Source organism: Tupaia chinensis, unplaced genomic scaffold (genome assembly GCF_000334495.1).
Source record: "Tupaia chinensis unplaced genomic scaffold, TupChi_1.0 Scaffold147003_1, whole genome shotgun sequence".
NCBI lineage: Eukaryota > Metazoa > Chordata > Mammalia > Scandentia > Tupaiidae > Tupaia > Tupaia belangeri.
In genome coordinates, this window is record NW_006206856.1 from 625,037 (window position 1) to 638,853 (window position 13,817).

The window sequence follows — 13,817 nt, forward strand, 5'->3', positions numbered from 1 at the left end:
CAGATCAGGAATGAGAGACAGTAAGGGAGCCACGCTCTGAGCTGCTTAGGCAGAGGAGGGCCTCAGCCCCAGGGCAGACAGCAGGCGGGAGGATGCGAGACAGGGGAGCACAGGAAGGCCTGCTGGGAGCTCTAAGGGGGAGCACGGCAGACCCTCAGATGCCAGGCCAGCCTGGCCCCGGGCGCTGTCCCTCACTGCTCCCTCTGCCCCCAGGTGGCATTCTGTCATCGTGGACGGACACAGCGTGGAGGAGCTGTGCAAAGCCTTCGGCCAGGCCAAGCACCAGCCGACGGCCATCATCGCCAAGACCTTCAAGGGCCGAGGGATCGCGGGTGAGTGCGCGAGCCTCCCTTCTGCCCCACCTGGCAGGCCCTGTGGCGGGCCAGGGCTGCTGGTCTGGGCCGCGCAGCTCCGAGATATCCCATCTGGGAAGCACCCAGAGTCTGGGTTCCTCGAGGTGACCCAGTGGTCAGCGTGGCTGAGCCGGAATTTGGACCAGGTCGGTCTGGTCTGTGCTGAGGGGCAAGTACAGGCAGGAGAGAGGGGAGGAAGGACTTGGGGAGGGGCTGTGAGTGGGGAAGGGTACCGAGTGAGGGGTCCCTGAATCCCTGCACCACCCCAGCTGTATGCCCTGAGTTGAGTGGGTGGCCTTGAGGTCCAGGAGAGCCTGGGAGACCTGGGTTCTCTCCTAGGAGATGATCAGGGACGCCCCAATAACAGAGAGTGCTTGACTGAGGCCTGTGAGCCACGTAGGCATATCCACCCCTGCATCCATGTGGGCTCTGCCCTCAGCCTGGGATGGCCTCATCTAGTTTCAAGATGGGACAATAGGATTAGAAGGGGTTAGGGGACAGAGGGAGCCTGTGGCACTGGGGGCCCTGCCTCACTACCCTATACCCTGGCCACCCACCTGCCTGCCCACCAGGGATCCTGGCTCCCCATACTGGTCTGGACTTGGGTACAGGAGGTCACTCACCCTTGTACCTGCTGTCTGAAGGGTGCTGCGGTGACACTGTGAACCTTGTGGGAGAGGTGGCACCGAGGATGGGACCCTGGGGTGTTGTCATGGCCTCAGGGCCGTCTCCTGACACAGACCCTTCAGTGGACTGTCAGGTGGGATCAGGAAACCTTGAAGTGTGTAGGAGCCTCCTGGTAGTCTGGGGCTGCCGGCCTCTGCCGGGCTGCGGTAGCATCTGAGTGGCCACAAGGAGAGGGACGTTACGGCTCGGGCAGTGGGCACACCTCGTAAACCCCACCCTGCTGCTCACGGATATGTCAAGTGACCTTGGCAACACTGCCCCGTTCTGGCCTTTGCCCTCCTAACTGCCAGGGTACCTCCAGGGCCAGCTGACAGATGGCCTGGATTTCCACAGCAGGCCTTTCTGGGCAGACTCAGACCACGGGGCAGAGATGCGGGGAAAGGGTTTGGGGTGGTGTGTCCAGTCACACACAGGTGCCCCCACCCTCTTCCCGCCCGGCAGTGAGCTCCTGGAGGACCTGGAGGTGGTCACCGAGTTCTGCCAAACAGCTGTCCTCCAGGGAGACTCCTGGCCTGCCCACGGCAGGTGGGGGTCTGGGCCTTGAGAGCAGCTTCCCTGACCCCTCTGCCCGTCTGTGCTCTGCAGGGGTAGAGGACAAGGAGTCCTGGCACGGGAAGCCCCTCCCCAAAAACATGGCGGATCAGGTCATCCAGGAGATCTATAGCCAAATCCAGAGCAAAAAGAAGATCATGGCTACACCCCCGCAGGAGGACGCCCCCTCGGTGGACATCAGCAATATCCGCATGCCCACCCCACCCAGCTACAAAGTCGGGGACAAGGTACCAAGTGGGGCCTCACTCTCTTAAGGGCCAAGATGTGCCGTCTGGGGGGCTGAGGGAGCGGGGAGAGAGAGAAGTTCAGGGCCAAGAGGGAACTCAGGTATGGCTGCTGTTAGCTCCTTCATGGCGGTAGTTAGCTCCCAAATTATTTACCTGCAGAGGCCCAGAGAGGGCAAGAGGCTTGCCTATGGCCACACAGCAAGTTCCTGGCAGAGCCAGGATCCAAGCCCAGAGCTCAGGACGCTCAAGTGGGCTGACAGGTGAGGCAGTGCCGTCTCACCCCAGGGTCTGCCCAGTGACACAGCCTGCATCAGGCCAACTGCCAAGCCCGCAGTACCCCGTGCAGAGCAGGGCAGTCCACCGATCTGTCGCAGGGTGAGGAGCTGAGTTCATCAGGGCTTCAGCTCAGGGCTGGGGCAAGACAAGGAGCTCCAGGGATGCTCGCGTTGTTCACCGTGGACTTGGACAGCCTTGCGGGAGTCCGTTTCCACAGACTTCCTGCCCCTGGTTTTACCCTTCTTCACCCTAGAAGCCATGGCCCAGGAAGGAGATAGGCAGGGCTCCAAGTGCAGCCATGGACACGCCTCAGTGGTCCTGAGCCACCCACTCACCTCCCCACAGATAGCCACCCGGAAGGCCTACGGGCAGGCCCTAGCCAAGCTGGGCCACAGCAGTGACCGCATCATTGCCCTGGATGGGGACACCAAGAATTCCACCTTCTCGGAGCTCTTCAAAAAGGAGCACCCAGACCGCTTCATCGAGTGCTACATTGCTGAGCAGAACATGGTGTGTGCTGGGATCGGGGGGCGGAGGACGATGCATGCATGCCCGAAGCCCTCCTGCTCCTCTGGGTGACCATGTTGGCAGTGCCAGGTGTGGGCCAGCCAAGGAGACCACAGGCACAGCTGGGACCCAGCACTGGGCCTTGATCTTGAGTAGCTACTCTGTGTGTGTGGGGGGGTGCCGTGCCCACGTGGAGCTGCGCAGGGTCGAGCTTGCAACGGGTGCTAACCAGGGCTGGAGGTGCACACAGGAGGGCCCGGATGGAGGCCAGATTTGGGGCCTGGAGCGTCAGCAGCCTAAGGAGGGTTGGAGAGGGTTACCTGTAGGGTCTTGGGACTGGCGAGGTTGGGGAAGGGTTGTTCTAAAGTCCGGAAGGACAGACTGTGCACAAGCTTTAGCCTTCTCTCTGAACAGGTTTGCTTGTTGCTAGAAAAAAACCTTCCAAAGGAAAATAATTTTAAGGGAGCCTTTTTATGCCAGAGGGAACGTGCTTGCCAAAGAGAAATAGAAAGGACCTCTCGATGTGGCATGGTCGGGCCAGTCCCTTCTCCATTTCTCCATCTTGTCAGGACTTGGGGCACACATGCATGTATACGTGCCTGGCATGCTTTTCAAGCCACTCGGGCCACTATTCACACTGCAGCAAGCCATGAGGCCCGGTTTTCCTAACCACTGGGGTATTGGGCCAGCCCAAGGAACTTTTTTTAATTTTTTTTTTCTTTGCCGTACAACACATGTGCTCACTGAATTTTTTAAGTTTCTTTGCCGTACAACACATGTGCTCACTGAAGAGAGACAGAAACAGTGAGAGGAAAGTGAGGACTCATCCCCCCTGGGGGATGACCATACCACAGACCCTTCTCCATTCTCCTCCTGGGATTTTGGGCATGCACACATATGCATCCAGTGTGATTTTTAGGCTGGCAGGCCCAGGACTCACACCATGGTCAGCCATGTGGGAGTCCAGAGCCTTTATCACCATGCCACCTGCTGGACCCCCGCTCCCCTGCCAAGATAACTTTTTTTGTTTTGTTTTGTTTTGGAGAGGTTTTTGCTATAGGGAGTGTGCACTTGCCCAAAGAAGGACAGAAAGAGACAGAGAGACAGAAAGTGAGAAATCACCCCCCCAGGGGGGATGGCCATGCCACAATCCCTTCTCCATTCTCCTTTTGGGATCCTGGGCGCATATGCACACATGGGGGGCGTGAGTTTAAGCCACCAGGTCGAACCGCGATCGACCACAAGGGAGTCCAGTGACATAGTCATTACACTAACTGCTGGTCCCTCACCAAGAGAACTTTCAAAATAGTTATTTCAAATCAGTGGAGCCTGGTGTTTGGAAATGGCTGCAGTTTGTGGGTGCACAGTTGTCACGTAGGAGGAGGAAGAGGAAAAACAGAACTGAGACTGCAGGGTGCTCGCACCCGAGAGGTGGCTGCACGGGTCCTGGGCCCCCTGCCATCCTCTGCCTGCCCCTGCAGGGCTGACCCTGCCCTCCCTGCCCCCAGGTGAGCATCGCCGTGGGCTGTGCCACGCGCGACAGGACGGTGCCCTTCTGCAGCACCTTCGCAGCCTTCTTCACGCGGGCCTTCGACCAGATCCGCATGGCGGCCATCTCCGAGAGCAACATCAACCTCTGCGGCTCCCACTGCGGCGTGTCCATTGGTGAGTTCGGCCAGGACATTGGGCCTCATGACCTCCCTCGAACTTGGACCAGGAGGTCCAGATGGGGGTTGGGCCTGGACCAGCCCGTGGGTGGGGCTTTATTTCAGCTTCTTTCTCACACCCCAGGGGAGGACGGGCCCTCTCAGATGGCCCTGGAAGACCTGGCCATGTTTCGGTCAGTGCCCATGTCAACCGTCTTTTACCCAAGCGATGGTGTTGCCACGGAGAAGGCAGTGGAGTTAGCAGCCAACACGAAGGTTGGTCACAGGGCCATTCATTTTCGTAGTGGGGTCCAGGGAGGAGGCCATTACAGGTGTGCAGGCTGCTCACGTGCTGGCCTGGTGCCTGCCCTTGCCCATGGTGCTCGTGTAGCTTGAGGAAGTTAGACCAAGAGAAGGGAAGCACACACCTCCCCCACTGCCACGTGGCAGGCATTGCCAGCTGACCGTGCAGCCGCTGCCAGTCTGCCAGTTGACACCTATAGCCCTCCCTGGGTCGGGTTCTTCAAGACAGAAGAATGAGCTGAGCTGCCCAGTCTGGGACCGCACTGTCATAGACAGGTGTCTGGTGGTCCCCATCCTCTGCCGGAGGCCAGGGGCCTGGCCAACACACTGGAGGCTAGGCTGCCAGTGGAGTTTGCTGTCATCTGGGGCTGACCGCATCGGACAGCACTCAGGAATGTATGGGGAGGTGCAGGCCGCAGTGGGCAAGCCAGACCTCCCTGCTAGGCTGGCCGGGATGTGGAGACAGACACATGCCCCCATCAGGGGGACAGGGTTGCATATGGGAATGGGGGGCCTGTTTAGAAAGATCACTCTCAGGCCCGGGGTGTCACAGCCTGTAGTCCTCAGTTTATCTGCTCTGTTCCCAGGGGATCTGCTTCATCCGTACCAGCCGCCCTGAAAACGCCATCATCTATAGCAACAACGAGGACTTCCAGGTCGGCCAAGCCAAGGTCAGTGACACCCTCAGAGCGAGCCCAAGCCCTCCCTGCTGCAGCCCCCAGTCCCTGAACCTCGCCAGCCCCATGTCGCCCTCAGGTGGTCATGAAGAGCAAGGATGACCAGGTGACCGTGATTGGCGCTGGGGTGACCCTGCACGAGGCCTTGGCTGCTGCAGACCTGCTGAAGAAAGGTGAGGAGGAAGGGCCTGAGAAATCATGGATGGAGTGCTGCCGGCTCCCATCTAGTGGGTCATCAGGAAAGCCGTGACACGCTTTTACGTAGAAACATGGAAAACCATGCCATGACTTTCCCAACCTAATAATTAAGTGATGTTAGCTATGAAAGCTCGCTTGAAAATTCGCTCCAGGCCTGTCACAGCCCTGAGTCCTCGAGCTACAGTGGTCAGCTCAGAGACCTGGAGCCCACTGGTGGGACTGCAGTCCGGGCTAGTGGGCGCAGTTCAGAAAGGTGCTCATCGCTGTGCCTGGTTCCCCATCTGTAAGACGGGGAGCTAACCTTCCCCGTGGGCTGTCCTGGGGGTTCATAATGTACCTTGGTTTATCATGTGCTCCTGATCAGCTGCGATACTAGATTAGGCAGGCAGCAGCCTCACTGCAGAAAGTCACAGAACCGATGTCACATTACACAGGAGGCAGGTGTGACATCCTTAGGGATGTGACCTCAGGGAGCAGGAATTGATAAGTGCAGGGGAGCGGTGTGTGTAGAGCTCAGAGAAGCTGGGGAGAGGAGCCTGAGCAAGAGCAAGGTGGGGCTGCTGACCAGGCGAGGGGAGCTGGGTGGGGGGCTGTGAGCAGGGCCAGCCTGAAATCGTCCTGAGGAGGTCATGCTGTGGGGTCCTCGCCTGACCACCTGACACCCTCCTTGCCTCAGGTCAGACACCTGGAGCCCGGGGAGCAAGGATGCTGGAGGGGGTTGGCAGGCATGAGCTCAACAATGGGGACCACTGATTGTCCCCAGAGCAGGAACTGCCCCCAGGACATCCCCTCACCCTGGGGTCTATCAAAGGCCCACAACAGGGCTGAGCTCGCTGAGCTATGTCTCCTCCCCGCCCCCAGACAAGATCAACATCCGCATACTGGACCCCTTCACTATCAAACCCCTGGACAGGAAGCTCATTCTGGACAGCGCCCGTGCTACCAAGGGCCGGATCCTCACGGTGGAGGACCACTACTATGAAGGTACTGGGGCCGGGGCCAGGGAGAAGGGGCACAGAGGGGCCAAGGCCTAACGTTCATCCTTCATGTGAGCCCCAGAAGGGCAGCTCCGGAAACCCAGAGCCTGCCTTCAGAGCAGCTCAGAGCAGGCCTCCTAGTAGACCTTGGGCTCAGCCTGGTGACCCAGCCACCTCCTAGCCCGGCTCTGTGGTCCCTACCACCCAGAAAGTGGTGCCAGCCTGCTGTCGAGAGAAGAAGGGTTGGACTATGTCCTTGGGTGGTTTAAGGTTTAGCTGCTGTGCAGAATCAGACTTGGAAAGCCCTCTGCCTTGTGAGCCCTTCACAGAGCAGCCTCCAGGGGTACCTTCTACCCCCTCAAGGAGGCCCAGGGGAAGAGGCAGGCTCAGCCTCTGTGGTCAAGGGCAGATTGTCTATTATGAGGGCTGCCCAGACAGTGGGGCTGCATGATTCAGAGGCCATGTTGGGGCTTATGAAATACTCAGTGCTGCGATTGATTCATGACGTCTGCTCTGGCTGTGGCGGTAGAGAAGCGGGTGCCTGTGATTGTTGCCATCCTTGGCTGATTGTTGCCAACCTCAGACTGACCAAGGGCTGGGACCTGCCCCTGAGTGAGGCCTCATCACCCAACCCACCTCCCTTCTTTTGCCCAGGTGGCATAGGTGAGGCAGTGTCTGCTGCAGTAGTGGGTGAGCCTGGTGTCACCGTCACCCGCCTGGCTGTCGGTCAGGTTCCAAGAAGCGGGAAGCCGGCCGAGCTGCTGAAGATGTTCGGCATTGACAAGGATGCCATCGCGCAAGCTGTGAGGGGCCTCGTCACCAAGGCCTAGGGAGGGTGTGGTGTGCAGGGCAGGGGTTCGACACATTCCTGAGAAGCTGGCAAAGGTGCTCAAAGATGAAATGCGAGGAGTGGCAAATATATGTTTTAAGAAAAGCGAAGCAGCCCTGGAATGTTTCATTTTTGACGTGGATGTAACTACCCATGCTGGCTTGGGAGAAGAGGGAGGCTGGTGCCCTGGCTTGGGGCCAGGTCTCGGGCATGCTGAGGCTCTGTGGATCCCCACCCCTGAGCCCAGCTCCTGTTGTCTCCCCACAGCCTGCCTTCCAGAATGAGACTAACACTTCCCCGCTGCCTGCCTTTCTGTACAAGCCTAGAGCCCAAATCTGCCTCGACCTCAACCTGCCAGGCAATGGGGGAGGCACTTCACGGTCTGGAAACTATCCAGGGCCCCTCAGGGCCACCTCCCCTCTTCCTCATAGCCTTGCCGTTAAGGCCTCTGGGGTGGGAGGGTCATATGCTCGTTGTTGCCCCACCTACTCATACCCTTTTCTCTTTTTTCAAAGAATTACTTATTTAACTTTATTCATTTTTTTTTAATATTTGACTAGAGAGATGCACGGGAAGGGGGGAGTGAGAAAGCAAGCCACCAGGTTCAGGCCTTGAACTGTGGTCGACCACGTGGGAGTGTCCAGCATCTTAACCACCATGCCACATGCTGTTCCCCCTTTACCCTCTTAACGAGTAACCAGAGGCAGAAGGAAGCTGGGGCCCCGACTTGGGGAAGGGGCTCCTTGGATTGGCACTGGCCACAGGACAGACAGAGAAGTCCAGCTCCCAGCCAACACCACTTACCAGACAGTTGCAGGCTCTGGCTCCATCAGCTCTTAGGATGCAGGTTCCCAGGCCTTGCTACGGGGGCCTGGGACTCTGCATTTGAGAGCTGCCTGGAGGCTGCTGCTGTCACGTGGAGAGCTGTGCAGGTCCCTCCAGCCATCCCTGCCCTGCTGCTGTGTGGTCACCTCACTCTGAGCCCCTCAGCTGCTGGCCTAAGGGGGGCGGGCCTGCTGGTGAGGCCAATAGTATTGAGACGTGTACCGGCCATGGACAGACTAACGGAAACAAGAGGGCTCAGCACTCCTGGCCACAGAGGCGGTTCCCAGGAAATCCTCAGGTCTGTGTCCATTTGTCCACCAGACCACCTGGACGGTGACAGTGCTGTCCAGTCCACCGGGCTGCTCTCCCCAGGGTTGGCTGGGCCGGGGCTCTGTGTGCTTCATTTTTTGATGCGTGCCAATTTCAGAGGGAGCAGGTCTAGGTGACACAGAGCTTAGGGAGGTGACTAGGCCTTCTCAGCCTGCAGCACTAGCTGGAGGCCATGTCTATACTATTTTATCTTTCAAGAATTATTTCATTAAAAAAAAAACTTTAATTTAATTTATTATTTTTTTTAACTTGCTATAGGGCATGCATGCTTACCAGAGAGACAGAAAGGGAGAGAGTGAGAAAGCTAACCACCTGGCCCTGTAGGAAAACTGCCACAGGGAAGAAGCGAAAGAAAGCAGGCTAGCCTTCGCTTCCCACCTAGGATGAACGAGGTGGGTGGGGTAGGCCTCACCAGCCAGGAGTTCTGGGCCCTGATCTGAGCATGCTGCCTTATCCAAAATAAGAGAAAACCATGACACTGTCAAGTCAGGAACTCCCTGTGCTGGGGAGCTGGGTTAGCACCACCTGGTGGTCATCTGAAGGCTCTGCAGGGCTGTGTGAGGGTGGGAGGGGACCGTGGTCAGCAGAGGGCGCAGCCGGTCTGGAGCACTGAGGAGCAGCGAGGTGACACTGCCGAGCACCTCCTGCAAGCCAGTGCTCTATGCTGACATTTTAACTAATCCTCCCCTGCAGCATCACCCCCATTTTATAGATGAGATAACAGGCTCAGAGGAGAAACCGCTTACCTGGGGAATGAGGGTCAGAGCTGGAGTTGAACCCAGCCTCTGCAGCCTACTGCCCCCAGGGACCCCCAAAGGTCGAGTAATGCAGAGGTTCCCATGAAGAAGGGCCCTGGGGGTCAGCAAAGTGGTTGGGATCTCTGGAGCCTGCAGGCCCATGCAGAGAGGTTTCTAGAAGCAAATGGTGGGGCAAGGGCCCCCGAGCCAATGGGCACAGGTTGGCTGAGCCTGGCTCCACTGTCTAGGACTCAGACAGCCCTGGCTGATTCCAGGCAAAGAGATGGGAGGGGCAGCCACCCTCATCCTCAGCCTGCCCAGCCTCTCCAAGGCCACACAGCTTGGGAAGGGGATAAGAACCTGGACAGGGTGAGGGGTAAGAGTCCCAGGGGGCGTGGCAAGACTCTCGAGACTGCTGACTCAGTCCTGGGACATGTAGGGGTCCTGGAGCCCTGGTGAGCCCTGAAACTGCTTCCTCCAGCTAAGGAGACAGTGGGGCATGCCTGGTGCAGACTTTGCTGGAAGCCCAGGGTCACTGGGCCCTGATGAGCACCTGAAGAACCTGTCACTCAGCCTCAGCCCCTGGCCAGGAGGACAAGAGGCCAGAGCGGAGCCTGAGGCATCCTGCTTCCTTAGCTGGATTGGAGGCAGGTGTCGCCTCATCTGTCTGCCAGGAAGCCTGGCCGGCCTCCTGTCCCAGCAACGAAGTAGGACAGCATGTTCTGAGGAGGCCCAGGTTGTAGGTGCTGGCCCTGCGGCAGCCTCAGATCAGACTTCCCTGGTCCTCAGAAAGTTTTCCCAGCCCAGTTGGCAGAGCTGGGAGGCCAGAGGCCATCACGCAGCCATGAGCCGGGACAGGGCTGCAGGGAGGAGGAGTGTATTGCTGACCCGTCCGTCCCCAACCGTCCCAAACCGCTCAAGTGGAGGATGCTGCTGGCTGAACCCGACAGAGGGCCAGGCAGGGGGCTGCAGAGCTGGAGGCCCCAGACCCAAGCACTGACAGCTGGGTCTACGCCCTCCTCCACTGCCCTCCACTTAGCACATGAGGAGTGTCATCTCCCCCAAACCTGTGTCCCCGCCTGGTAAGTGGAATGACGGGCCGAGAGTGAAGTAAAGATGCTGTTAATACCCTTAGGACATTGCCAGACAAAAGACCCAGGACACGGTGAGATTTGTCACCGCTCACAGGCAAGGGCACGTGGCAGGCAAGTGACCTCTAGCCCCATGCTCTGTGCAACTGCAGACCCCCAGGGAGCTCAGGCTACTGCCCAGCAGGTCAGGCCCAGCACGTGGGTCGTTGCCAGCACACTTGGCATGTGTCTTGGTCATGATCGTCTTTACTGCAGCCTGGTAGAGTGTTTTGTTTTGTTTTTTGTTTTGTTTTTTTTTTTTTAAAGAGATTTTTGCTATAGGGCAGGTGCACTCACTGGAGAGACCAAAAGCAAGACATCACCCCCCAGGGGGGATGGCCACACTGCAATCCCTTCTCATTCTCCTCGGGATATTGGGCATGCACACATATGTACCCGGCATACTAGGTCCAGGGCTCAAACCACGGTCTACTACATGGGAGTCCAGTGACATGACCGTTATGCTATCTGCTGGTCCCCATGGGGTGGGGGGTTTTTAATCAGTTTGCCGAGATATAATTCCCAAGCCGTGTAGTTCACCTGGAGTACATGATTCAGTGGTTTCTCGGCCATTCGCAGTTGTGCGTGCATTACGGTCAATTCCAGAACAGCTCCACCACCCCCAAAGGAAACCCTGTATCCGTCAGCAGCCACCCACCAGCGGGCCCACACACACCTCTTGCTGTGGAGCTGGGGTCCGTCCCTCCCTTATGCTCCCACCAAAGATCCCTCCTCAGATCTGTGGGGGCAGAGGAAGCATCTGGGTCCCACTACAAAGAAAACCACTTCCCACCTCCAGGCTGCTGTTCTGCCTGGGGGGCTGGGGCTCCCCTGGGGCCTCTGAACCCCTCCTGAAGGGGAAGGAGGTAAGAGGAGAATGGGGACTCAGCAAGTGCTCTGGGTGGGATTAGGAATCAGCACTTGGGGGAATTTGACTTTCTGAACATGTGGGTTGGAAGTATGAATCTGAAAAAAGGGGGCACGGAGGATCAATAGGATGCTGTCCCTACCAGGCTTCTTTCCCCTCAAGCGGCATCTCCTGCCCAACCGTCTACTCCAGAGAAAAAGGCAAGAGGAAGCCAATTCCCCTTCAAGCCGAGTCCTGAGCAGAAAAGCCTGTGGGGCTGCTGGCGGCCGAGTTCAGACCTGGGGTCTGTATTTGTGCTGGTCTGGGTGCCGACTTACTCTTCTCTGTGGGAAGAGGGAGCCCTTTGGTCCAGCCAGCCGGGCAGCGAGAGAAAGAGGAGCCTTCTGGCAGCCCTTCCCTCCCTGCAGACTGGGCAGGGCCTCACTACTTCCTAATGACCCCCTACGCTCCTTCTGCCCTCATCCCAGGCCAGACTTCTACCACCTTCTCCTCGGGGACAGCCCTCCCTGGCCTCCCAGTTGCTTCTGTTTTTTATTTTTAATTTATCTTTATTTTGCCAAAGAGTGTATGTGCTCCCCAGAGTGAGACAGAGAGAGAGGAGGGAGGGTGGGAAAGCACCCCCCAGTTGGGTGTGGTCACACCCAATCCCTTCAATTTCTCCCTCTTTTCGGGATTATGAGCATGTATGCATATGCACCCAGTGTTTTTGAAGCCACCAAGTCAGTCGGGCTCAGACTGTGCAGTCGGCCACATGGGGCCCAGCCTTAACCCCTAGGCCATGGGCTGGCCCCCAGTCACCTTTTAAAAAGTGTAATGTCATGAGAGCAAGCAAAGAGGGCAAGACAGGCACACCCATGGTCTTCACACCATGATCCCCTAGTTGCCTTTTGACCTCCACCCATTCCCCAGCTCATTCTCCACACAGCGGCCTAAGAGAACCTTCCAGAGCCCAACACAGCCACTCTGCTTGAACACTTCACCATCCCTCATGGCTCCCACAAGCCTAAAATCTCTCTAGCCAAAGCCTGGGGGAGCCCTCTTCAAACCATCGTCCCCCCCAGGCCCCAGCCTAGCCCAGCCACTCTCAGTTCCTTAATGGTCTCTCCCACTTCCTCTTCCCCTCCTAGTCTGGGTTGGAGCCTAGGGCCAAGGCAAACAAGTGTCAGTGTGGCAACAGAAGGAAAATGGGACCAGAGAGGAGGAAGAGAGAGCTTGACTGTAGGGGGAGGTTGTTAGAAGAGACTCCAGGAAGAGAGACATATAGCCGTGGTCTGCAGATGCACTCAGCTTGAGTGAGCAAGCTGTGGGGAGGGTGCCTTTCTCGGGGCAATGGTAGACATCTAGTTGGACTAGAAGGCACGTGTGGGAAGTGGGGTGGGGCTGAGAGCAAAAGTTATATCACTTATTTGTAGAATTGCTATTATTCCTTTCCCTAAATATGTGATACAGTTGTCTGCTGAGATCATTTAGGCCTGGAGTTTTCTTTGTGGAAAGGTTTTTAACTTCAGTGTATTTCATGGATATAGGACTATTCAGTTACTTATTTATTAGTCATAATTGTAATTACTCTTAAGTAATAATTTTTAATTTGGTGGTTTTTTTTTTTTGTTGTTGTTGTTGTTTTGTTTTTTAGCTTTTTGCCATAAAGCTTGTGCACTCTCTGGAGAGAGGGAGAATAAGAAATCACTCCCTAGGGGGATGACCCCACTGCAATCCCTTCTCCATTCTCCTCTTGGGGTTTTGGGCACGCCCGCATGCACGCACACCTGGCATGATTTTTTTAGTAATTTGGTGGGTTTTTTTTTTTGTTGTTGTTGTTGTTTTGTTTTTTAGCTTTTTGCCATAAAGCTTGTGCACTCTCTGGAGAGAGGGAGAATAAGAAATCACTCCCTAGGGGGATGACCCCACTGCAATCCCTTCTCCATTCTCCTCTTGGGGTTTTGGGCACGCCCGCATGCACGCACACCTGGCATGATTTTTTTTTTTTTTTTTTTTGGAGAGGTTTTTGCTATAGGGCACTTGTGCTCGCCAGAGAGACCAAAAACAAGAACTCCCCTAGGGGGGATGGCCACACGGCAATCCCTTCTCCTCCATTCTCCTCTTGGGATCTTGGGCACGCATGCACACACACGTGCCTGGTGTGAGTTTAAGCCACCAGGTCCGTGGCTCGAACCACAGTCAACTACATGGGAGTTCAGCAACATGGCCATTACGCTAACTGCTGGTCCCCCCCGGCATGATTTTCAAGCTGCCAGGTCTGGGATTTGAACTGGTCAGCCATGTAGAAGCAGCCTTAACCATTTCTAAATTCTCATGCTTCAGAGGATTGCTTAGGAAGCTGTCTCTTAACATCTCTGGTTGGAAGAAATCCCTCCTCTGTGTTTTTTTTACCTGCCACAGTGACAATTCATTGTAGACTGAAAAATCCTTAAACCCTGGGCAATGTACTGTTTTTGTTTTTTGTTTTTTAATTTAGCTGGGCATCATGTTTTATATAAAGAAGGTGCCCATAAACTGCTGTTCAGTGTAATGGTAACTGGAGAAAGGAGGAGCGACATTAACATTAACAGAAAACTTCATTACGTGGCTGAGGAAGTTTCCCACACAGCTGCACTGCTGGAAGGTTCTGGCATCTCATTAGCGACACAGAAACAGTCCTGATGCCTGGCATGTGCACGTGTAAGAATAATGACGT

General features: G+C 56.4%; 1 protein-coding gene across 1 annotated transcript in view; it reads left to right on the plus strand.

Moving 5' to 3' along the window:
• Positions 1-7,342, plus strand: part of TKT (transketolase) — a gene marked incomplete in the record, with an annotated part of 27,166 nt that extends 19,824 nt beyond the window's left edge. The window contains 9 exon segments of the mRNA XM_027768609.1: positions 214-332; positions 1,626-1,819; positions 2,441-2,605; positions 4,111-4,267; positions 4,394-4,524; positions 5,139-5,222; positions 5,308-5,401; positions 6,288-6,410; positions 7,058-7,342. Coding sequence (XP_027624410.1) covers positions 214-332; positions 1,626-1,819; positions 2,441-2,605; positions 4,111-4,267; positions 4,394-4,524; positions 5,139-5,222; positions 5,308-5,401; positions 6,288-6,410; positions 7,058-7,233 — 1,243 coding nt within the window.
• Between the last annotated feature and the right edge of the window lie 6,475 nt (positions 7,343-13,817).